At 59.8% G+C, this 23,493-nt stretch overlaps 2 protein-coding genes across 5 annotated transcripts; both read left to right on the top strand.

Moving 5' to 3' along the window:
* Nucleotides 1–514: 514 nt before the first annotated feature.
* Nucleotides 515–12,492, top strand: UBE2J2 (ubiquitin conjugating enzyme E2 J2). 4 transcript variants are annotated; one of them, XM_044944017.2, is made up of 8 exons: nucleotides 515–673; nucleotides 4,322–4,338; nucleotides 4,556–4,686; nucleotides 7,131–7,171; nucleotides 10,546–10,648; nucleotides 10,728–10,866; nucleotides 11,148–11,228; nucleotides 11,841–12,492. In XM_044944017.2, exons 3-8 carry the CDS (start codon nucleotides 4,556–4,558, stop codon nucleotides 12,123–12,125), a joined length of 780 nt encoding a protein of 259 aa, XP_044799952.1. In that variant the 5' UTR covers nucleotides 515–673; nucleotides 4,322–4,338; the 3' UTR covers nucleotides 12,126–12,492. The 4 variants fall into 4 exon arrangements, with proteins under 4 accessions (XP_044799952.1, XP_044799951.1, XP_006067024.1 ...); XM_044944016.2 differs by having other exon boundaries at nucleotides 4,304–4,338; XM_006066962.4 differs by lacking the exon at nucleotides 4,322–4,338 and adding an exon at nucleotides 1,937–2,114.
* Nucleotides 12,493–15,031: 2,539 nt separating this feature from the next.
* C1QTNF12 (C1q and TNF related 12) lies at nucleotides 15,032–19,090 on the top strand. The gene is made up of 8 exons (XM_006066964.4): nucleotides 15,032–15,404; nucleotides 17,160–17,276; nucleotides 17,357–17,441; nucleotides 17,525–17,676; nucleotides 17,986–18,094; nucleotides 18,343–18,433; nucleotides 18,637–18,715; nucleotides 18,891–19,090. The coding sequence occupies exons 1-8, from the start codon at nucleotides 15,237–15,239 to the stop codon at nucleotides 18,987–18,989; spliced, it is 900 nt and encodes a 299-aa protein (XP_006067026.4). The 5' UTR covers nucleotides 15,032–15,236; the 3' UTR covers nucleotides 18,990–19,090.
* The last annotated feature ends 4,403 nt before the right edge of the window (nucleotides 19,091–23,493 follow it).

Genomic DNA, 23,493 nt, shown 5'->3' with positions numbered 1-23,493 from the left:
TCGGTCGCCAGGGACGCGGACTGCCTTCAGCGCTTCCCTGGTAAGTGGGCACAAGAACTGGGTCCTACAGGAGGGACTGGGCCGATTCTTTGGAAGGGGGCGGTGGGAGGGTCGAGGTACCAGGGAACTTGGGCGGGGCTCATCCCGGCATCTCGGGGATTACCCTCTAACTGGGCCTGTTTTCCCGCGGAAGGCGGGGGATCATGAGAAGGGGAACGTGCAGGGTCGGGGGGCCCCGGAGCCCGGCGGCCGCTGACACTGATGTGGCCGAGGGACCAACAGGAGGGCCAGCCGTGGCTGATTGGGCCAGACCTGCCCTGAGCTCGTTCTCCGCCCCTCGGAGCTGCCTGTCAGTGCGCATGCGCCGACTGCTTCTGCCTCCCGGGACTAAAGGCGACAGCGAGATGCAGGCGACCTCCGCCTGGCCGTCTAGAGCGGCCGCCTCAGCTAACCGCGCCCCGGAACTGGAAGCGCGGCTTGCCCCGCCCCGTGGGCGGCCATCTTGGAAGCTGAGGCGGCAGCAAAAGCGGCGGCGGTAGCGGCTGCGGTCGGGTGGGCTCGCTCCCGGCGCGGTGCAGCTCTGCGGCGCGGGCCCCACTCTCCGCTCCCTGCTCCGGCCTCGACCACGGCGAGCCTGAGCGCGGCGGCGGCCCACGCGCGGCGACGGGGAGAGGTGAGCGCGCGCCGCGGGCCCCCGCCGGGGCCTCTTCCGCGCGTCCGCCCCGCCGGAGCCGGCCTGAGCTGGGAGCGCGGGGCCTCCGCACGGCCCGTCCTCGCCGCGTCCGCGCTCGCGGGGCCCGGCCCGGAGCTTCTGTTCGCGGAACCCGAGGTCGGTTATAGCGGGACGCCCGGGGCTCCGGACCGGGTCGTCCCCCCTCCGGCCAACTTGGGGATTCTGGTGGCCACACGGCTGACGTCCCATGGAAAGGCTCCCGTTAGTGGCACACTTGCGGGCGCCGCCAGGACGAGCCGGCGTAGAGCTTGGTTTGTAAACGTATCTTGGGAATCGGTATCGGGGTGGGGTGGCTGCCGTTGAGCCCGCCACCGCCGCCGCTTCATCTCGATCAGTTAGGACCCCAGACCGCCTCTTAAGTCCCCCGAGCAATGAACGTCTGGGGTGGAAACAAAATTCGGGCGGTCAGACTGGGAAGCTCCATGCTGGATGGCTGGAGGGTGCCCTGGGCCGGCTTCTCGCCTGTGCCTGCCTGCCCTCCCCGTCTGCCAGTTACCTGTCGGGGTCCACCCCTGGCCAGCTGTACGCTTCTCGCCCCCTTCCCAGTTAACACCACTTATCTGGACTATGTTTAGTTCACATCCGTTCTCAAACTCAGGCTGGGCCCGGCCTGGAAATGCTTAGAGAGGTCCCGGGGCAGCCCCCGGGGAGTTAGTGAGGGCCTGAGAGTTTTCTGGGCAGTGGTCAGGGCTCTGTTCTCTCTGGGTGAGGGACCCTCGGTGTAACTTTAGGGTCTTGCTTACTTGAAAAGCCCAGGCTCTCTGCAGGTACGGTTGGATGCCACTGCCTAGAACTAGTGCTCTGTCATCAGCACACCTTAGGTGAGCCGACCTCTGTGCAGGTGTGGGAGTGAGTGGCAGGTGCAGTGGCCTCCATCAGCCGCGGGCCTCCATCTGGCCTGTGAAGCAGTCCCACTGGTGAAGGGAGAGACTTCCGTGGGAGTCCTGGGCACGGGGGTGTCACGTGCGCTCTGGTGGGTCAGACCAAGGTCTCTGGGCGGAGAGAAAGGAGCCAGAGGAGCCAGGCGGGCAGTGCTGGGTGAGGGGCGAGTCTTTGTCCACGTGGTACTGAAGGGACTCTTGCGGGGATGTTGGTTCAGGCTACTGGCCTTCAAGCTGTCTGCACTGAAGTTTTTTTCTGTGGACTGTGCTTCTTGTTTTGTTTTTTAATGTCTCCTGTAACACTTGTGCTCTGTCTGTGGAGACTTGGCCTGAAGGGACCTTGAGATGCACTTCGGGGTCTGTGGAGGCACCCGATATGCACCCTGTGTGCTTGGGGAAGACGGAGAAACTGGCTCGCCTGTCATCTGGAGGGACCTGAAGGCACTGCTCTGAGCGAGGCCGAGAGATCCCTTTCCTTTAATAAACGGAGCAGTTGAATTGTAAGTGGGCTTCTAAAGGTTATGATTTCAAAAGCAAGAGGGAGAGGAAAGTTCATTTGTGAGGAGCCAGGCAGGATCTATTTTGTTTTGTGTGGCTGTCCTCTAACCTTCATGAAGCATCGAAGTCGGCCACTGCGATGCAGTTCAAGCGCAAGTGTGTTTGAATTATCCAGTGAATTGGTTTGTGTGTGGCAGAATGTCAGACTTAAGGTGAATAGTTAAAGGAAACAAGTCCTGGGTGATGGATGGTCTTGCTTTTGAGTTGTCATGGTGTTTGTTACTAGATGTTGCCCGTGGCGAACCACCTGGCCCTCTTGCTGTCTCTGGCTGGAGCTTAGGGGTGGTGCTGGGGGAGCACTCCCCTCTCAGGCTAGACCCTAACCACCTGCAGTGGGCACCCCAGCCAGCAGTGTCTGCTGGGGCCTGGTGGCACCTGTGCGATATGCAGCTGGGTGGCAGGAAGGCCAGCAAAGGGCAGAATGTGGAGGCACTTGACCAGGGGAGTCAGGCATAGGACTGGGCAGGGCCTCGGCAAGGCATCCACTGGTAGAGGCTGGGTGAGGGTGTGGCCACGTGGTTGGGGTGAGGAGGGGTTGGCTCAGGCTGTAGGAGTGTCGGGGGCTGTGGGAGTCCGAATCAGGGGATAGAGGGCGGCCTGGGGCTGAGGACTTGGCAGGTGGCAGAGGTGTTGACATATATTTGTTCAGTTCTGAGTGAGTCCTGAAGGTTGTGATCTGAACTGTGCGATGAGAAGGGTCTGAGAAGGGAGCGCTCCCCCAGCACCACCCCTAAGCTCCAGCCAGAGCTTGACTTCAGTGAACAGGATGGACTGAAATGGGGGGAGACTGGAAGCCAGAGGCTGGTTGGATGTCTCGTGATAACTGATGGGCAGTGTAGTGGGCCCTGCATCGGGGGTGTGTGGTGGGATGGAGAGAGTGGAAGCATATGGGTATCTGAGGTTTAGAGACCCCAGAGCAGGAAGCAGGGCTGAGCATGTGGAGGGACCACTGCTGCACCCTGGGAGTGCAGAGTGAGACAGCAGGCCCTGGTCGTCATCTGGCGGGGCGGGTGCTCTGAGGCGGATCCCATGGGCACAGGGCAGGAGTCCATAGCCTCTAATGAGGCACTATGTGCAGAGACTGATGGGAGGAAAGGTGCAAGTGAGGTGAGGAGGGTCCAGCCTGGTGCAGGGAGCAGTGCCAAGTGGGTACTGGCTGGGAGGTCTGCGTGGAGGTTTGGCTGCTGACGTCCTGTGCTATGGTGGGACAGGTTGGGAACACAGGTTGGGCAGAGTGATTGCTCACTTGCTGCCCTGTCTAGTCAGCCTCCCCCCTCTTCTTTCTATCCTGTGCTGCACACCCTGTGTGTCCTCCATCTCCACCGTGTTTTACACCAGTGGCTCTCTTGCTTTATTTTTAGCAGCAGAACTTTTTCATTTATGCACCTAATTTCCATCTATGAGACGTTCTAGTTTGTTAAGTAGATGGAGCTGGAGCTGTTCTGGTGCCCCTGAGAGTGGGGAGCCCGACTTCCACTTCTCCGTCCTGCCCTCCTACCTCTGGAGCAGAGCTGAGGTGTCCCAGGTCCCCTGATCCAGGCCAGGTCTCTTCTCTCGAATGATGGCTGCTACCTCCCTCCCATTCCAGCCTTCATTACTGTCCTGTGCCCTCCTATCCCTCCCGTGCCATCTTGTCTGTCTTAGTCTGTCCCAGTCATCCTCTGCTGGGCCTCCAGAGTGCCCTTTCTAACGGAAGATCTGATTTGACTTAAGACCTAGGCCTAAAAACTTTGTGGGGTGCCACCTGACGGCCTGGCTTCGAGTCCCTGGTCGGCCTCGTCAGCTGCCATTCACAGTGCTTTGGCTCCTGTGGTGGCCCAGTGCTGTGCCCTGGACACAGCACACTTCCTTACCTTAGCCTGTGCAGCTGCTCCTGCTTCCTCTTCTGTCCTGCATGCGTGTCTGGGTCTCTCTGGGGTCCCCTCTCTCTCTCCAGTCCCAGAAAGAGGCTCTTCCTCTATTCCCTTGTTCTTCCCACCCACCTGTGGCCAGTGGTAAACGTGCTGGAAAATGTTTAACAAGGAGCTCTGGGAGGGGCATGGAACGCAGTGCAGCGCTGGGGCAGACATGCACATGGCAGGTGGTTGGGGCTGGCTTTAGCTCGCTTCCACTCACGACTGGCGAATTCAAGGGCTCTCTCCCTCTGAAGCTTCTTCAAGGACACAGGTGAGTCTGCAGGGTCTCTCTTAATCTTTATATCTGACAAAAGTCACATTGGCGAAGGACCTGCTGGGACAGGCAGGAAAGACTCTGCAAGGCTCATGGGTGTCTGAGAGGGCGGGCAAGTTGGAGCGGCCCAGGGGCCTTGATTCCGGGTGGCAGAGGTGTGGGCAGTGGGGGTTGCCTCGCTCTGTCCTGTGTCAGTGTAGACTTGTCTCCACAGATGAGCAGCAACAGCGGTAAGAGAGCACCGACGACAGCGACCCAGCGCCTGAAGCAGGACTATCTCCGGATTAAGAAAGACCCCGTGCCTTACATCTGTGCCGAGCCCCTCCCTTCCAACATCCTTGAGTGGTAAGGCTCTGCCGCCTCCTTCCCTGTACCACCTGCCACCTGGCTTCTCCCTGATGGGCTTAGGGCCAGAGGGGCCCTCTTAGCATGGGAAGGGGGTTCCTGTACCCTCATCGGGCGTGAGTGGACCGTGAGGCCTGCAGATGCTCTCTGGTTGTCTTCACAATGGATAGCAACCCGGGATGTGGCAGGCTGTCTTTGAGCTCTGCACACTGGGGCCAGAGGGAGGGTCCTTCCTAGGGGTGACTTTGGGGCCTGCAGACTCACGCCTGTTGGAGAAGCTCCTTGTCTTGACTCTCCTTCTCTGCTCTTTGCTTCTTGATGCTGTGAGGTGGCCTGTCCTACGTTGGCAAGTTTGTGATGGGGGATGATGGGTCCTGAACCCCGCTCTGTGCCTGTGGACGTGCGTTTCATGGGAACTTGCCACGCCACAGAAGCGCTGCCCTTATCAGGTGTGCTGGTGATTTTGTGAGAAACAGTGTAGGGCTGAAACATTAAGGAGCATTTTCTCTGTTTGGAGGGTATTTAATATTTTATGTTTTGATCTTAAATGCTGTAAAAAAATTTTTTAGATTTAGAAGAAAGAGATCTGAGTTAAAGAAAAGTCTTTTCTAGGTTGGACAGGTGTTCAAGGATTTTGGATCCACATTCCTTGGCTTGCAGAGAAGGGTCAGCGCTGGCAGGTGGGCAGAAGGTCTCAGGGAGTCCAGCCTTGGTGTGTGGGGGAGACATCAGTGTAACAACCCTCCCTGCCCCCAGGATGTAGCTAGCAGATGGACAGATGGGCTCTGTGGCAGTCTAGGGGACATCCTCATCATGTGGGGGATCCTCCTGAGTGGGGGTCAGGTCCCAGGTTCTACTGTTAACTAGGGTCTTCCCTAGAGAGGCGTGAGGCAGAGTCCATTGGAGACCAGACACAGGCTTCCCCTCCTTGTCACGAGCTGCGACAAGCTGTATGCTGGCGGGTTGTCCTCAGGGAAGCCCCTTTGGGACTGAGCACCAGAGATTTCAGGGGGAGTGGGTCACAGGAACCTCTGCCTGGAGCCCCCCAGTATTCCAGACTCCCAGAAGGACCGCAGGCTTCCTTTCAGCACTGACCACATTTTTGCCTAGTCGAGGTGCCGTTAAGGTGATGAGACCCCCTGGCATCCTGTTCCAGACACCGGCTGAGGACGGCCGTGTTGGGCCTGCTGTGCGGGCTCTTCCCAGCCGGGGTGTCTGTCCCTGCCGCTGGAGAAGAGAGCAGTCTCCTGGAGAGGGCTGTACTCTAGGCCTTCCTCACTCTGCTGCCCTGGGGCTGTCAGGCACTCAGAGCACTGCTTGCCCGGCCCTTCCTGATGTCCTCAGATTGGACAGAGGAATTGGGAGCAGTGACAAATTAAGGCCACGTTCCCCAATTTAAGGCCACCTTTCCCAGTTTGTTCCTGGTCTGCTGACATAGGATGATGGTATTTTTTGAATCTGACCTATCAGCCAGTAGAGAGCAGGGGTTGTCGAAGTGTCCTGGTGGGAAGTAGTATTTGGAGAGGTGGTTACGCGTGTGTACACAGTTGTGTCTGGTCTTGTCTTTCCGGTTAGTTCTGTATTCTTCTTTGTGCTTTTCTGTTTTCTTTGAAAATTTGTAAGTTCAGGGCTTCCCTGGTGGTCCAGTGGTTAGGACTTAGCTCTCACTGCCAAGGGTCTTGATTCCATCCCTGGTCAGGGAACTAAGATCCCATGAACCACACAGAGCAGCCAAAAAAAAAATTGAGCAGTTCCAATGCTTCTTGCCATAGAGATGAAGTGTTGTTTATTTGTGTGGAGAGCAGAGTCCATGGGGCTGTGGTCCCTCTGTGTGAGGCCTTTGGTGACCGCCACGAACTGTCCCTGTCCCTCCTGCTGGAAGATAGCTGCTCTCGAGGTCACATCTGAGTCTTCCAGGGTGGCAGGGCCAGGGGCACAGTCTCTGTGTGTCTCCAGCTATTCCTGGTGAGCTGCTGCATGATATTTGGGCACACTGAAAAGCATCAGATTTCAAGTACATCTCAACTATAAATTGTGAATTTTTGTTTTTTTGTTTGTTTTTTCCCTCCACACTGCATGGCATGTGGGATCTTAGTTCCCTAACCAGGGATTGAAACCTGCACCCCATGCATTGGAAGTACCAAGTCTTAACGTCTGGACCTCTAGGGAAGTCCTGTGAAGTGAATTTTTAAATTGTCAGTTGATGTTAATGGTCAAAGAGGGTTAGCTTTTTGCATACTGTGTTGTGGATTCAGAGGCACTTTGTAGAAAACTTGGAGGGCACAGCCTCTCTGATCCTGTTGGCAAGGCAGGGAGCTGTGTAGCTGGTCAAGTTTAGTCACCTGCTGATGTCTATGAGTATATTAGTTTCGGGTGGGCCCTAAAAACCCCAGCCTTGGAGTGATGCCATCCCCAAAGCCAACTCATTCTCTCTCCTCCCTCAGGCACTATGTGGTCCGAGGCCCTGAGATGACTCCCTATGAAGGTAAGTCTTTGCTCTGAGTTAGATGAACAAGAGGCAGTGTCTGTGTTCCAAAGAGACCTTCCCCGAGAAACTCCGTCTCTTTGTCAGTAGTGCTCTTTCTGGTTTGGATGGGCGGGAGGTAGACTGCGCACATTTGGAGCTTGTTCTGGTTTCCTCCAAGTCCTAGAGGTGTTTGCTCAGGGTTTGGTTTTGCTGATGTGTCTCCGTCTTCAGGTTCGATCCCTGGGTTGGGAAGATCCCCTGGAGAAGGGAAAGGATACGCACCCCAGTATTCTGGCCTGGAGAATTCTATGGACTGTATGGTCCATGGGGTTGCAAAGAGTCAGACACGAATGAGCGACTTTCACTTGACTTCACTTTGCCTCTCTGTCTTCAGGGACTGCTAAAGTATCAAGTTTGCTCAGCGTCCTATCTCAGTGGAGTCAGATCTGGGAGAACAGACAGGGAAGAGGAAGACCAGCATGTGTGTTGTTGAGGGAAAGAAAGTCATTTCCCAAGTGCTCGCTCTGCGCCGTGTCCTCTGAGCTCCGGCACGGCACGTTGTGTTGGTGGGCCACAAAAACGTGGGGGCCCGCAGGGCTTGCCAAGGGCGGCTGCTGCCACCCAGTGGCCTCTGGTGTTTGTGAGTAGACCTTGGAGCTGTCAGTCAGTGAGTCTCCAGGGCTCAAGTTGAGCCTTGGAGCCAGCCTCCAGGTGAAGCCGGAGCCCGGGGGAGAGCTGTGGCCAGACAGGCCGCTCTCTAGGCCTGGGTCCTGACTTCTGGTTGCTGGAGCAGCCTGCTTGCTTCTTCCTGCCATGGGGGTCTGTGTGCGATTTCCCTAGAGGGCTTGTGCTGCTGGGAGGAAGGGTGGGGTGACCCACAAGCCACTCACGAGCCTTGTGGGTAGGCTGGCAGAAACGTCACTAGCCTCATGGGACTCTGCTGGCTCAGGAATCCCCTGTCCTGAGGAAATGGTACAGAAGGCACTTGGGTGGCATGTCATTTTTGCCACAGGGTGTCAGGCTTGGTATTGGCTTTGCGTGGGGTTCCAGACCACAGGGCAGAAGATGGGCTGCAGGACAGCCTGTGTGGATCGTACTTACCAAATACATGCTGTGTTTTTAACAAACTTGAAGAGACACTAAGGACGAGCAGTGTTCTTTTGCAAGTAGGGTTATGCCTGGTTTTAAAGGTTTTTTATTCTTTGTGGATTTAGTGTTTTCCATATAGGAGGGGTGGGGGGCTGGACTGCAGGAACCTCCCCATCGCCCAGCCGCTCTGACTGATGATAAAAGTCCCTTCTTCCCTGGCCCAGCCCCGTCACTCTGCTCGCCCAGGTCTGGTCTGCTCTCCTGTGTGTCCTGCTGTTCCTGGTCCTCGGGCTGGGACAGTCTACCTCCTCCTCAGGAGGGTTCCTTCAGAGACCAGGGCTTTTTCTTCTGTCCACCTTGCCACTACCTCCCCCCTTCCCCTTCACACTTGTTGCTGTGCCCCTCCTGATGCCTGTCCCTGCCTCAGCGCAGAGCCCTGCTGCCCACAGTGCCACCCTCCAATGACTCTGCTCCATCAGGGTCTCCCAGGGACCCTCAGCTCCCGCACCCGGTGGACAGCTCTTGGGTCTCAGTGTCTGGGCCTGTGTGGATTCTGATGCATAGACTCTGGCTCCCTCCTCGTTTGCTCCTCTGACTTGTGGGTGTTCTTACCCTTCCCTCGCAGTCTCCTTAGCCACTCTCCTACATCCACATCTGTCTAGTTCCGTGTCGGCTGCCCGCTGACCCCATCTTTGCTCTGAGTCCTGCTATTGCCGCTCCAGAACTGGGAGGCTCAGAGTTCAAGTGGGCTTCCTGACACACGAGTGTTGATTTGTGTCTAGAGGTTTTATATTATTCCTTTAAAGCCCTAGGAGAGTGTTCTGTAGACACACACAGGCTTATTCTAAAAATTGGTTCTAAAACTTACATGGAAAAGTGAGGGACTCAGAGAAGCTAAAATGGTTTTTTAAAATCATAAAGCGGAAGTAGTCACTGTGCCTGGTTCTGAGACTCCTGGTGGTGTCGTGTTGACTGGACGGTGTGCTGGCCCTGGAGGGAGGTGCGGGTTCAGCTCCCCGACAGTGGGTCGGGGGCAACACTGCCCTGGCTCCCGGTGTGCTTCTCCTAGGCCTCCCTCCTCCAGAGCCGGGCACTCTCAGTGGTGTCTGTCCTAGGGCTTGCCTGGGACACTTGGAATGAAGCCAGAGGAGAGACCCCTCCCTCCCGCTGCCCCCCCCACCCCCAGCCTCTCACACCCTCAGATGCACTACCCCCCAGGCCTGTGACAGATGCTCTGCGGTGAGAGCGGGCATCTGGGTGCAGGGGGAACTGCAGGCCCTGCTCGTGGCTCTGCCCCAGCCCCTCAGTGTGTGTGACTGCATGCGGAGGCCTTCCTGCCGGGGACCGGTGGCTGCGGGTGCTGCTGACAGTCCTTTGGATTGCCCGGGCAGGTTGGCCGCCCTGCGCACACCCTGCACTGCCCCCCCACTAAGTGGTCTCCACTAATGTGTGTGAGTGTTCCTGCTCCTCTGGGCTGAGCCCCTGTTTCCACCTCCTGCGCTTTTTCCAGTTTGGCTTTTCTCAGTGCTCGTGGTGCGGGCGTGCTCCAGCGTCGTCTCTAGAGTTAATCCCTCGCTGGCTGGCTTGTCTACATGCAGAGGTGGCCTCAGGTGGCACTTGCCCGTCACCCCCCCCCCCCCTTTTCTGCCTCCATCATTCCTTCACCATGGGAGACTACCCCAGACAGTTGGAGAGTTGCGCAGAGACTTGTGGGGCTGGGGGCCAGCAGGGAGCCCCAGTGGGAAGATGGCTGCTCTGTCAGGCCTCATTGTGCATGCACACACTTACACAGACACGTGCATGTTGCTGGAAGTCCTGTCAAGTGACGTTCTTCTGCCTTGCCAGTCTGGGTGGGCCCGAGGTTCTCCAGGGGAGGGAGCAACTCACAGGGCTTGGCGGGGGTAGGGGTCAGTGTTGCGTTGTTGACTCATTTTCAGGGGGGAATGATAGCAATTCACCTGTTGCTGGGTGTGGTTTGGTGGAGAATGGGAGGCAAGAGGTGCAGGAATGAGGGGACTGGAATATGGGGGTAGGGCCAGTGAGGAGCCTGTGCAGATTCTGTCTTGATGCTCTGCTCTCGGGAAGAGAGGTGCGAAATGAGGGAAGAGGGGCTTGCGCTCGGCATGGGGTGAGGTGGGTGGTAAGGCCTCTCTAGGTTGGTGGTTGTGAGCCACAGCGAGATGGCCAGCACTACATGTGTGTTCCAGGGCTCGTGGGCAGGAGTGGGGTGGGCGGGAGACTGAGGACTGTGAGGGCTGCGCCCACTGTGGCGATGACAAGGCTGCTTCTCTCTTCTTTTGCAGGTGGCTATTATCACGGAAAACTAATTTTTCCCAGAGAATTTCCTTTTAAACCTCCTAGTATTTATATGATAACTCCCAATGGAAGGTTTAAGTGCAATACAAGGTAAGGTGTCCCTGCGCGCTTGGGTGCGGGACTGGGGTCCTGAGGAACCTGTGCCCCGTTGACTGGGTTCCTTTTTCAGGCTGTGTCTTTCTATCACGGATTTCCACCCAGACACGTGGAACCCGGCCTGGTCCGTCTCCACCATCCTGACGGGGCTCCTGAGCTTTATGGTGGAGAAGGGCCCCACCCTGGGCAGCATCGAGACATCAGACTTCACGGTGAGCTTGGGGGTGGTGAGGAGGATGCTTGGTCTCCTCAGCCCAGTTAGGACAGGGACTCCTCCGTTACTAGTTGGCATCAGGTCTAAGATCAGTTGATGATACAGAAAGGTAAATGGCCTTGGGAGACTCCATGTCAGTCTGTCCTGAGGAGCACGCTTGTGGACTGCTTTCCACAACATGAAGACACCAGTCGCTCAACTGTCATTTAGTCTGTTTCTGGAACATGAAGGAACTGAAAGTAGCCACCAGACTGACATTTTCCTTCTTTTTCTTCCTAGAAAAGACAACTGGCTGCACAAAGTTTAGTGTTTAATTTAAAAGACAAAGTGTTTTGTGAATTATTTCCTGAAGTTGTGGAGGTAAGAAAGTGAAAGTGCCATCGGTTTTGCTTTCCCCAAGTCAGGAACACTTTGATTCTATTTTTTCCATGAGAATGTATTCCTATGTGTTCTTGTGCTACAAACATGGAGAGGGGAACTGAAGTGCAAACAGGCAGGTGTTGCAGACCTTCCCCTCTCCTTGGGGCACCTCGGGGCTGGAGGGTGAGTCGGAGATGGGGGCAGGTCAGGGAAAGGGTGGTGGGCCTGCTGAGGTCATGGGTGGCCAGGAGTGAGGGGCGGGCATACTCCCTGGTCTTGGTGCTGGAGCAGAGAATGTGGCTGTGAGCAGGGGAGGCTGGGCCTCATGGGGGTTGGGGCGCTGGTGGGTCAGAGCAGATCGGATCTGGCTCAGGCTCAGTCCCAGTCCCTGAGGCACAGGCATGGTGATTCTGACTGTTCCCACCGGCCCTTGCGTCTGTTAGACAGGATCAGCAGCAGCTCAACCTTCAAGGGCAGTTGTTAGGATGAAATGTGTACAGCTGGTGACCACTGACCCTGCAGGGTCTCCGTGGTATACCATAGTCCCCTTCTAGGCCCTGAAGGAACTGACTTGTTTAAACCAACCCTTGTTTCCTGCTGTTTTTCTCTTAGGAAATTAAACAAAAACAGAGAGCACAAGATGAACTCAGTAGCAGACCCCAGGCTCTCCCCTTACCGGACGTGGTTCCAGACGGGGAGACACACCACGGCCAGCACGGGCTCCCGCTCCTCAATGGGCACGCGCCGGGGGCTGGGCCGCACCTGGCAGGGCTCCAGCAGGCCAACCGGCACCATGGACTCCTGGGCGGGGCCCTAGCGAACTTGTTTGTTATAGTTGGGTTTGCGGCCTTTGCCTACACGGTCAAGTACGTGCTGAGGAGCATAGCCCAGGAGTGAGCTGCCACGACGACCAGCAGAGGGGTCGGACACGCAGGACGCTGGGTCCAAGCTCGACGTGGGCTGGCTGGATGTGCTGCTGAGCACGCGGGCCTGGCTGACTCCTGGGGTTAGCTTTTTAAAAACATTTAAAAGGAAAACAAGAACCAAAGCGTGTAGTTTGGATTTGGAGGAAACATGAGATCCCCAGCCCCCATGCTCGCCCTGGCATCTGGCAGGGGCTGAGGGGCTCCATGTCCACGAGGAGGCCTCATGCTTTGGTTTTATAGCTTATCTCCTGTATTGTCTTTTGGACCTGTTTTAGTAACCTGTTTTTCATTTTATTAGATTTGGTCACTTAAAAATATAAAACTCGATGCCTATCCAACACTCTGCGTGTGTTCTTAGTGCAGAACTCTGACCCGGCAGGCAGGGGCAGGGCCTGGCAGGTGGCCAAAGGTGGGTCAGAGGGTGTGGGCTTTGTCTGGCCTTAGTGTTTAAGACATGCTTGTGTTCACTAGAAACGAGCAGGTTTCTCTTAGGGGAGCACACGGGCTGTTGTGCTGAAGTTGAAAATCTGCTTTCTCACTGAGGCTGAGCTGTTTCTTGCCTGGTCACACTGCCTGCTTCCCTTCACACCTGCAGCCTTCCATGTGCTGCGCTGGTGGCTGGAGGAGACCCTCAGCGGTTCCCTGGGTCCCACCTGCTCCACAGGCTCCGCACTTGTGGTCCAGACCTTTGTTTGCCCTGGAGACTGGCTCCCAAAGATCCTTTCACAGCAGATCCGTGTCTGGTTCCTAGAGGCTGGCTACCTGGGAAAGAGGGATGGACAGCTGGGTTCAGGGGCAGGGCCGGTGTGCACCCTCTCAGGCTTGGGATCTGTGACTCCCTGGATCGGCAGTGTCTTCCTCCTCTGTGTCTCTGCTTAATGATGTCACCTGCACAGTGTTTAGAGTTTGGAAGGTGCCGTGCCTGGGGGCCACCAGACAGCGGGTGGTGACTTCACCGCGTGCCGGCAGGTGTTGATGCATCTTCAGCATTCTTTGTTTTTTGATCAACTTAAAAGTGCTCTTTGATTTACCACTTCTGTGTATTTGACCCACTCCTGTGAAAAAAATCCTTTTGTCTTTGTTCCTAAATTCTGTGCTCTTGGTGTGTGTGAACCATAAGCCCATCTCCACCCAGTGCTGAGGTGGCCTGTGGGGCCAGAGCTGCCGCATGTGCGAGGAGCGGGGCATCCTGTGACCAGCAGTGGACCTGTTGCCTGGGCTCACTGCAGGGCCTGGCCACTGGCGGGGTGGCTCTGCCGGGCCTCCCTCCACCCACTGCCAGCACGGGGGCGTGTCTGTGGAGGCCTTTACCTCTTCCAGGTGTGCCATGTTGCCTGAGGGCCTCAGGAGGCAGAGCGTTTAGCAGATGCATTTTTTCTGTATATGAAATCTCAACTTTCAAAAACCCTCAGCCAACGGTGGGAGCAGGTCCATGCTGTACAGAGACTCCCCGGCGCCCATGGCAGCTTGCTGTCTGATGTGACCCTGAATAAAAGATGACTTTGTCCTTTCATTGGTTTGAGAGGGTGGGACACCTCCCCTGGGCAGTGGGTGGACAACCCGATGGGGGCTGTAATGGGGGCTCCCAAGGTCCTGTCCTCCTGTGGGGAGTTGGGGTGTCCACTGTCAGGTCAAGGTCAGCTGACCTGAGCCTCTTCAAGGGAGCAGTTGGTGGCTGTGGCCAGGAGGCGTGGACAACTCGAGCAGGCTCCCTTTGGTCTGGCCTCAATCAGCCAGGAGGGCTGGGGCGTGACCTTGAGACCAGGCTCGCCAGCTGGACACTTGAGAGAGCTGAGGCCCCAATGGCGAGCTCAGGATTCACTGAGACTGGCTGCTATTGTCCTGGAAGGTGACCACCTCTACCTGAGTAAGGAGTGGGACAGGTGTCCTTGAGCAGACACTCCTCACATCGTCCCCACCTAGCTTGTCTCTGAGGTGGTTCTGCCTGAATCTGCCAACCCTGCACGTGACCCAAGGCTGGCTGTCTCCTGCCCACATTGTTCGTGCTGGACTTTTGCCAGGGGCGGGAGTGGTCTGGAGGGGTCTTCCGTGCTGTCCCTGGGACAGGGAACCCCACCCTTTTCAAGTCTGGGTTGCAAGCAGCAGGTCAGCCACAACTCTGACCACCCTTAGCCCCAGGTGGCACTAGCCAAGGGGCAGCTGATGAAGGGGGAGGGTCCTGGTTTAGGTGTTGGCCCCACCAGGGCCACAGCTTCATGCTGCCTGCAGCTCGTAGGAAGGTAAGGAAGGGCCCCAGCTCTCCCTGGGGACCTGCCCACTCTCGCTTGCTCTCCATTGCCAGAGTGGCTTGTCTGGCAGGGCACAGCCACTGGGGGCTCAGCTTTCCGCTGACCTCCAGTGGGGGGATAGGCCTGGAGGCTAGAGGGCCCAAGGGGCACAGCTGGGTGAAGGCAACCCCTCAGGGTTCGGCAGGCCCAAGAGGAGGGGCAGATGCGTGCCATGCCTTTGCTTATAGGTTGACCTGTCTCTTCCCTGCTAGCCCCACTGGCCCCTGGTGGAGGAACCCCCAGGGTTACCTAGGCTGGGATCAACTGGGAGTCCTCCCGGGAGCGGGGCCACGGCCTGGGGCAGCAGGGCCAGAGGGACAGGCTGTGAGGTCATAGGAAGGGGCTGTGAACCCCGATGGAGTGTGTCCCTGCCTGGGGTAACTGGGCTCCACCCTGAAGTGGCTGGGATGGGGAGTGCACAACCTCTCCCCTTGGGCAGCAGCTGTGTGGGAGGTAGGTGGTCTGTTGGTGCGGTTCCGCCCCCATCCACGCCCCCCTGCAGGCCCTGAAGCCTGGGAGGCTGAGGTTCTTCCCTTGTGGGCCCGCCCCCTTGGAGCCCGCCAGCCTTGGGGAGGAGGGGAGCGCGGGCGGGGAGGGCACTGCTCACAAGGGAGTCTGCAGGACTGGGGGCGCGTCCCTCACTAGCCCAGCTCATCCTGTGCAGACATGCACCAGTGGCAGTCAGGCGTCCCTCGGGGCTGCGCCCCCACGCCCAGACTCTGAGTGCCTCCGGTTGCCTGGGCTCAACAGCATTGAGCCACTGCGGGCTCCGGACCCGGCAGCTAGCAGCCAACATGCGCTGGGCCTGGGTGGCCGCCACAGTCGTCCTCTGGCCACAGATCTCATTCCTCGGGGGCAACGGGGCCCGGCAGGAGCCCAAGAGGCCTCGGCAGTCCAGCCAGCGCCCCATCGCCCCCAGCGCCACCACACTGGGCAGCGAGGGGCTACTGGGCTTCCCCAAGGTATGCATGATCTGTTACGGGCCCACGTGAGCCATCCTCCAGCCCACCTCCCCTGTCAGAGTGGGGTGGGACTTTGGGCAGGAACCATAACAGTGTGGATCAGGGGACCCTCTCTGGGCCTGGGGAGGGAGTAGGGGGTGGAGGGGCTTCTGTGGGGGCTACATTGAGCCCACTGAAGCCTAAGGACCATCAAGCCCTGAGTAACCTGCTGCCCTGAGGTGAGACTGCAAACTGGGGAGGTACTTTGGGCAGCTGGCTCAGACCCCTGGATGGAATCTGGTGCTCCAACTCTGGCTTCTGGGGTGGTCAAGGCTAGCCCTGCCCTGACCCACTGCTGAGTAGCCAGCACCCCTTACGGCCTCTGGGATGGGGAAGGAGGCCAGGTCCTGGGAGGCCCCTGGCTCCAGCCTACCCCCTGGCATCCCCTCTAAGAGAGCCTCTCACACCTGCTTCAGCCTCCGGTCTCCACCCTCTTGGGCTGGGGCTCCCTGAGGGGGTCTCGGAGCTGACCCCGTCAGCAAGGGCCTGGTGGCTCCTGGACTTGAAGTGAAGCAGCAGTTGCTGGGCCAGGCCCCCTGCCAGCCCTTGAGCCTTTGATCCTGGCCTTCGCCTCCCGCGGGCGTCTCTATGGCGGCCAGCCCGGCTGCTCTCGGCCTACGCGCCCCGTTGGAGCCTGAGGCCCCATATTCCTGCTGGGCAGGCTGAGGAGAGCAAGTCCTCTGGCCCTGTTGCCAGGGGAGTGGGCTGCCAGCAAGCTCTGGGAAAGCTGCTCGGGGGAGGATCCTTGGGGGCAGTTCCTGCTCTGCCTGGCCCCACCTGCCTGGGCTGCCCCTCCAGAGTCATGGCAAGGCAGTCTGGGGGCAGACAAGGGCTGTCCCTGACCATGGCACCCCCACCCCAGGACAGCCCTCTGCAGGCGTCAGGAGACCCACTCTTCCTGCTGAAAGTGGGCTCCTGCTCCACCTGCCCCCCGGGTCCGCCCACTACGGCTCAGGTCTATGGTGACCGGAGGAACAGGTGGACTGCAGAAGGGAGAAACCCTGGCCCTCCCAGCCCCCCCAGACCTGGTCAGGACCTCTTGGCCTGTCTTCCTGGACAGCTGGCTCTCCAGGAGTGGCCGGGGCTCCACTGGCCTCGTGGCAGTAGCTCTCCCCCACCAGACCAGTGTCTGCTGCGCTCCTGGTCACTTTGTGGCCCTCCCCTGGGAGACCTGGATACAGAGAGGGACCAACCCCCAGCTCGCACCCCTTCTTCACTCAGCCCTGACTTTGGGGCTGGGTGTGTGCCTATCCCTCCCACTGCCCTGGTGCAGAAATGGGGTGTACGAGAGATGTCTGGAGGGTCTGATCCTGGGCCGCCAGCTTGCACACCCAGCGCCCACTCGCCCCAGCCTCGCATGACTCTGGAAAACACTCCTGTCCACCATTGCCTGCCTCAGCCAGGCCAGACCTCTGTTGGGACAGGCAGGGCTGGCTCCATGTGCACACGGCCATGCCCGTCTGCCTGGGAACAGGAAGCAGCAGGAGGGGCCATGTGGGTCCCAACACAGCAGCAGACCGCAGGCTTCTGGACACGGGTCCCCGGCCTGAGGCCAAGGGGAGCCCTGCAGTGCCCTGTTGCCATATTTCCTGTGTCTGCACCGAGTCCCACCCCAGCAGCCTGGGCCCTAAGATTCCTGTTGTTCTCCGGGGGTAGTGGGGCAGGACCCAGCAGGGCCTGGTGGTCAGTGTACAGGCTTGTCCTCTGACCCTTCAGCTGCCCGAGGCCTCAGGGCCTGAGTTCACAGATGCCCATGTGACGTGGCTGAACTTTGTCCGGCGCCCTGATCATGGGCCCTCAAAGAAGCGGTGCCGAGGCCAGGACAAGAAATTGGTGAGCCCCGGGATCCGAACCCAGGTTGGGGTGGCTGTGAGTGCCCCCTTGAGAGCCTCATTTTCTCCTGCCTCCCCCAGCGAGGCCTCTCTGGACCCCCCGGCCACTCCAGTGTGGAGGCCCCCCAAGAGTCTGCACTGCGGGAGTTCCAGGACATGCTGAAGGGTAGGCCCCCTCCACCCCCTCTCCTGGGTGTGGGAGAGAACCCCATGCTGCCACGAGCCACACCTGCACCGTTGTCCCCACAGAGGCCACGGAGCATCGGTCCTTGGGGCTGCTGGGCCCTGTGCTGCCTGAGGGGATAGGCAGGCAGCTGGTGGCCGAAGCCTTCCATTGTCGGCTGAGGGGCCCAGTGCTGGTGGACAAGAAGACGCTGGTGGAACTGCAGGGCTTCCAGGCCGTGAGTGGGCGTGGCGGGCGGGCCCCACAGGAGAGCAGGCCACAGTAGCCCCTGGGCAACCCTGGGCCTCCACACAGCACCGAGGCGCGGGGTAGGGTGTGAGGAAGCCGGGGCAGAGATGCCTTCCCGTGTGGGGCTTCTTGGTGCCCAGAGTCCTGGTGGGGATGGATGCACAGGTCACCCTCCTGTCCTGCCCACCTGGGGTCTGCTTGAGCTGAGGGCTGTTGGTGGCAGGCACCCTCCTGCACCAGGCTGGGTGGGAGGTGAGGCTCCAGACTGCAGCTGCGTCCCCCTGCTGTCCCACTCCAGCCTGCGGCCCAGGGTGCCTTCCTGCGGGGCTTTGGCCTGAGCCTGGCCTCCGGTCGCTTCACAGCCCCGGTGACTGCCATCTTCCAGTTTTCCGCCAGCCTGCATGTGGGTGAGCAGATCTGGCCAGGGTGTGGGTGATGGGGAGGGGCTGGCCCTCCAGGTGGGCCCCAATGTCACAGACCTCAGGCCTCAGTCCCATTGCAGAGACACCTCCTGCCTTAACCCTGCACCCACTGGGGACTGGACAGCCCTCATGCCCACCCTCCCCAGCCCACAGTGTGCCCCGAAGGCCCCAAGGCCCCTCCCCCTCTGTTCCGTCCTCCCTGGGGGCACTGCAGACCTGGCCTGTCTCCCCAGATCCCAGGGAGCTACAGGGCAGGGTCCGGCCAAGGGCCCAGGACACAGTGCGGGTGCTGGTCTGCATTGAGTCCCTGTGCCATCGCCACATGTGAGTGAGCCCCCCGGGGGTCGCTGAGGTGTCCTGAGGGGCAGGGGACCACCTACCGCCTTGCCCACAGAGGGGGGCTGCCCCGAACACAGAGTACCGTGGTGAGCCCTGAGGTGGGAGCACTCAGGTCTCTGGGCACTGACAGGGGTGTTCCCGCCACGGCCACTGTGCCCTGGCCCCTCATCCCTGGACCCCACGTTCAGGTCCCTGGAGGCCATCTCCAGCCTGGAGAGCAGTGGCAGCGTCTTCTCGATGCACGTGCAGGGGCTGCTGCAGCTGCAGGTGAGGCAGGGCCACTGGGGCGGGGGTCAGAGGAACACCAGGGGTGGGGTCCTGGACCTCTAAGCCTCAGCCTGGGCACTGCAAGGCCTGGGGAGGGGCCACCTGGTGGGCCTGGGTGTCGACCAGAGAGCAGCTGGGCCCCATGGGTGGTGACGTCCACTGTGGGTGTCTGCAGGCTGGACAGTACACCTCCGTCTTCGTGGACAATGGCTCCGGGGCAGCTCTCACCGTGCAGAGCAGCTCCAGCTTCTCCGGCCTGCTCCTGGGCCCGTGAGGGATGGAAAGGGCCTCAGAGAAGTCACCCTGCTGCCCCCACCGCTCTGCCCGCTGGTAGACCTGTGATCATAGCAATAAATAAAGGTTCCCCAGCCCCCACCGTCGCCTGGTCACTGGGGAAGGGGCAGGGGAGGGGGGGCAGAGTGGCCATGGGTATGGGTGAGGGCTTGGCCGGGAAGGTGGAGGCTCTGGCTAATCACCCTGGCAGCATGGGTGTGGCCCCAACAGCCCCTGCTTCTGTTAAGAGCCACATTTACTCTGAGGACAAGGACAGTTGTCCATTCAAGCCGCCACTTGGCCCTGCCCATGACCTGGGGCTGCCCCTCAGCCAGCCGGGCCAGTCCCACCTCAGAGGGCAGCAGTCTGTGGACATTTGCAGGGCCATGGAGGACTCGAGGTTGGGGTGCAGGATGGTACATGTCGGGGCATGCAGGGCAAGGCAAGGTGCCCCAGGGGGGCCTGGGCCTCTGGGTGAACAGGGCCGCCAGCCCCCCGTATGAACCCCAGGGTCCCCAAATCCCCTCATTCCCTAAGGGAGTTGACTTCTCACCACCTTCTTGGCGGCTGCCACCCTGAAGTCTGGCCCCCACCCGTCACAGCCTTGGCAAACTCAGACTGAAGAATGTAAATTGTGGTGGGTCATTCAGGCCTCTACAGAGCTGCTGAGATACCATCTCTGCTTGGCCCCTGGGCCCCCAGTGGGCGGCCCCACGTGATCCCTCTGTATAAGCCTGGAGGGTGGGGGTGAGGGGGCGCTCAGCTCTGTAGTAGCGGGGCCCAGAGACCCATTTCCAAGGCTGCAGGGAAGAGTAGGGGCTCAGGGGCCGGGGTGGGGGGTGGGGGGATAGCGGGCAGGTTACCAGCTGCTCCTCTGATCCTCCTGCAGCCCGCTGGGTAATGAGGCAGGAAAGCTCTGGTGCCGGGCAGGCGCCAGTCCCTGTAGCTGCGGGCTTGGCCTCTGACCTGTCCCCCCCGCCTCCCACCCAGTGGCGACAGGAGCCAGGGGTCTGGGGGGTGGTTCTCAGCCTCACAGCGGCATGATCTGAGACAGGTGTATCCACCCCTGCAAGGGGGATGCGTGAGTGCCAAGCTGGGGTCTCTCTGCTGGGCGAGGGAGGAGAAGAGGGGAAGCCAGGATCACTGCTCCACATCACTGAGGGCCTGTGTGGGCCCCGGAGCCCAGGCTTCCTGGGGCTGCCATCCATCCGGAGTCCAGCTTGGCTGCAAGTACAGTCAGTGTTGCTGCCCATGTACGGGGGACGCTGAGGCTGTGCCTGGCAGGACGCACAGCCAGACTCCTCCCTGTTCCCAGGACTCTGCTGACAGTCCTTTGGTACCAAGCTGCCCTTGACCAACCCGCCTGACCCTGAGGCTGAGGCTGTCCCTGAGGTTCTGGTGGCCGGCATGTCTCCCAGTCGGGTCAGAGCCTGCTCCCTGCACCCTCCGCTGTTATCTGGTTGGAGTGCAGACAGGAGATGGGCCTCTGGCTCAGGAGGCCTCTCAGATCCCTCACCCGACCTGGCCTGAGAAGGGGCAGGGATCGCCTCCTCACTTGGTCCTGTCGTGGAGTTGTGATGACAGGGTTCGGCCCAGGCTCTGCTGGGGTGACAGGTGGGAGACAGGAGATGAAGAGAAGAGAGACAGACAGGACAGATGAGCCAGCTGCCCGGGCTCCCTTGGGCAGGTGGCCAGGGCTGGCGCCCGACTCCACCACCTCCCGGTCTGTCTCGTCTTCCTCCCGGCTTCTGCCCCTAATGGGAGGTCATTAATCACTTAACTGTAATTCCCCTGGAATATGCCATCTCCAACTGAGCCCCCAGCATGGTGCTGGGGGTGCAGGAGCAAAGAAATAGGGGGCTGGTGTGGGCAGCAGTGGCTGTTATAGGCGGGTCTAGGCGCCTGAGAGCGGAGGCAGGGAGTTCAGGCCCACACTGGCGCTTAAGGACGTAGGCTGACCCCTCAGTACAGATAAGGGGCCAGTGCAGGGTAAAGCCCGCACGAAACTCCACCCTAGACCCAGCTGCATCATCTTCTCTCAGCTCCGCCATCTCCTGGAGCCAGACCCAAACTGGGGTGTTTGCTAAACCTCCAAGCCTTGAAAGGGTTTGCAGGACCCTGGGCCCTGGGCCCTTTGGGTCACACCCACCTGGCCTGAGCAGGGGCTCCTCAGGTGGGTTGCAGGAGCTGCTTGAGGGGTGGGTAGGGGGGCTCACTGGGGTCTGGGGTGGGGGGCCTGGGGACAGGGCTTGTTTCTGGCCCAGACTCTGGTTTCCAAGCTGGGCTTTGGGATGGCCAGCACTGCACTGGGCAGCCTCAGCTTGAGCCCTGATCGAGCCCTGATCTGGAGCCGCAGGAGGTGCTGGGCTGACCTTGCTGGACTTTCTAGGGCTCACTGCCCTCAATCTCCGCTGATCTGCCTGCAGCCAGAGCTGGGGACTGGCCATGCCAGGGCTCCTGGGATGGAGGACACTCCCTGAGCCCGGGCCTGGGGCTGTAGCCAGCTTCCCTTGACCATCCCTCCTGGCCCTGAGGCTGAGGCTGTCCCTGAGGTTCTGGGGGCCAGTATGTCTCCCAGTCGGGTCAGAGCCTGCTCCCAGCACCCTCTGCTGTTATCTGGCTGGAGTGCAGACAGGAAATGGGCCTCTGGCTTAGTGAAGTAGCAAGTTCTCTTGGGGGCTGGGAATAGTTGTGGCAGGAACTGGGGAGGACAGGGGTGGGCAGGCTGGGTGTTCCAGGCCCCACCCTCATGGTCCCCTCTGGGGGCTGCAGATGGGCCAGGGTAGGGGTGAGGCCTGTCCGAGAGCCACCCAACTGCCTGGGCCAGGGCTCCAGGGAGGGTGTGGCCCTTAGGGTGCAGCCAGGACACACTGGCCATTTGGGGCTCTTTGTGGCCAGGGACCCACCGTGGGTATAACATCTTCCCCTCAGGTTGGGCCTGGGCTGGGAGGGGGGCCTGTTCCAAGGGCCTCTTGGACTGCCTCTCCCCACCAGGGCTCCCATCCTCAGCCAGACTAGACCGCTGACTCCTGTGACCCCGACCAAGGATCCAGAGTGCCCTGAGGGTGTGGGGGTGTGGGGGGGGCTTCTTGGGGCCTGGGTGGATGTGTCCTCTGGGGGGCCCTGAACCTCCTCCTGGCCCGTGTGTACTTTGGCCTCCCAGGTTGACCCCAAATGTTCCAGTGCTGATCATGACGGTGACTCTGTGGTCCAAGTAGAGCCCCGCCAAAGTCCCTGGTGTCTGTGTGGTGTGTCTGGGGGTCTCTGTGTGTCCCTCATCTCTGCCCTGGGGCTTAGGCTTTCTTGCCTGAGCTGGAATCACTGGGCCCCCAAGGGTGGATGCAGAATTGGTATCCAGGCGCCGGTGGCCTGAGCCCCTGGCCAAGCAGTCCCTGGGCTCAGGTTGGTACAGTCAGGGTTCTTGGCACTGGGAGAACTACTGGCATTGTCCAGCTCTGGAGGCTGTTGTTCTGACACCTGGGCTGGTGACCACACCATCACTGATCCTGGGTGGGGAGGGATCAGTTCCCTGGAACCTAAAGCTGGACTCCCCGGATGAACAGGGACTCTGGGTGAAGGGAGAGCGGTTCCAGACCCCCAACCTGGGGCAGAAGCTCTTCAGGGGCCGTAGGGAACCTTATCTCATCTGAGGCTCCCAGCCAGCACTCGGTGGTCTGACTTGGGACCTGGCTGTGCCCAGGGGCCCTCGCTCAGTGGGTGCTGGGGGGCTGTGTTCACTGACTGGGCTTGGCCACATGCCTTCTGGGCTCCACGTTCAGGCCACTCCAACCCCGCCCTAGGTCCTGGAGGTGCTCAGTCTCAACCTGACTGATCCAGGAGCTGAGGCCTCCAGCAGCCTGGGGTCTCCCCCAGTTCAGCTCCTGGAGCTGGGTCAAGATAGGCTGGGGAGCCTACCTGGCTGGCTACTAGGCACACCCTCCCCCTGTGTCAGACAGCGCCAATGGTGTTGGGGGGCTGGGGGCTGGGGGCATCTGAGGGTGCATCTGATGGCGCCCACAGTGTGTGGGGGGATGGCAGGGTGGGGGCACGGGAGCAAAAGACCTTTGTTCTGGAGGATTTGGATGCAACCTGCTCTAAGGCAGTGACTCACAGGCTCCTCTGGTGTGATAACACTGGTGTTGCAACAGCTGGCATGTCACACACACCTGGGGTGGTGGCCAGGCCAGCCTAGATGGCCACCTGTGCCCACACCCCTCCAGGGGCCTGGGTGTGTGAGATCAGAACTGAACAGGAAGGGGCATTACCGGAAGCGAAGCGGCCCTGCTCCAGGCCCTGCAGCGGGATCAGCCTGGCCTTCACTCTAGAGGCTGCTGGTCCCTCCTCTGGGGCCGGAGGGGCAGCCTGGGATCTGCCTGGGACTCTGCGAGGCACCACATGAGCGGTGGTGGCAGGGGTGCAGGAGCCCCTCGGGGATTGGGCTGCTGAGACCCTCAGACGCCACTGGAGGGAGGGGCAGAGCTCAGGTTTCTTTCTTCTGGATCACC

Source organism: Bubalus bubalis, chromosome 5 (assembly GCF_019923935.1).
Source record: "Bubalus bubalis isolate 160015118507 breed Murrah chromosome 5, NDDB_SH_1, whole genome shotgun sequence".
NCBI classification, from domain to species: domain Eukaryota; kingdom Metazoa; phylum Chordata; class Mammalia; order Artiodactyla; family Bovidae; genus Bubalus; species Bubalus bubalis.
The sequence above is the reverse complement of the archived record's forward strand: the minus strand, read 5'-3'. Positions and strand labels throughout refer to the sequence as shown.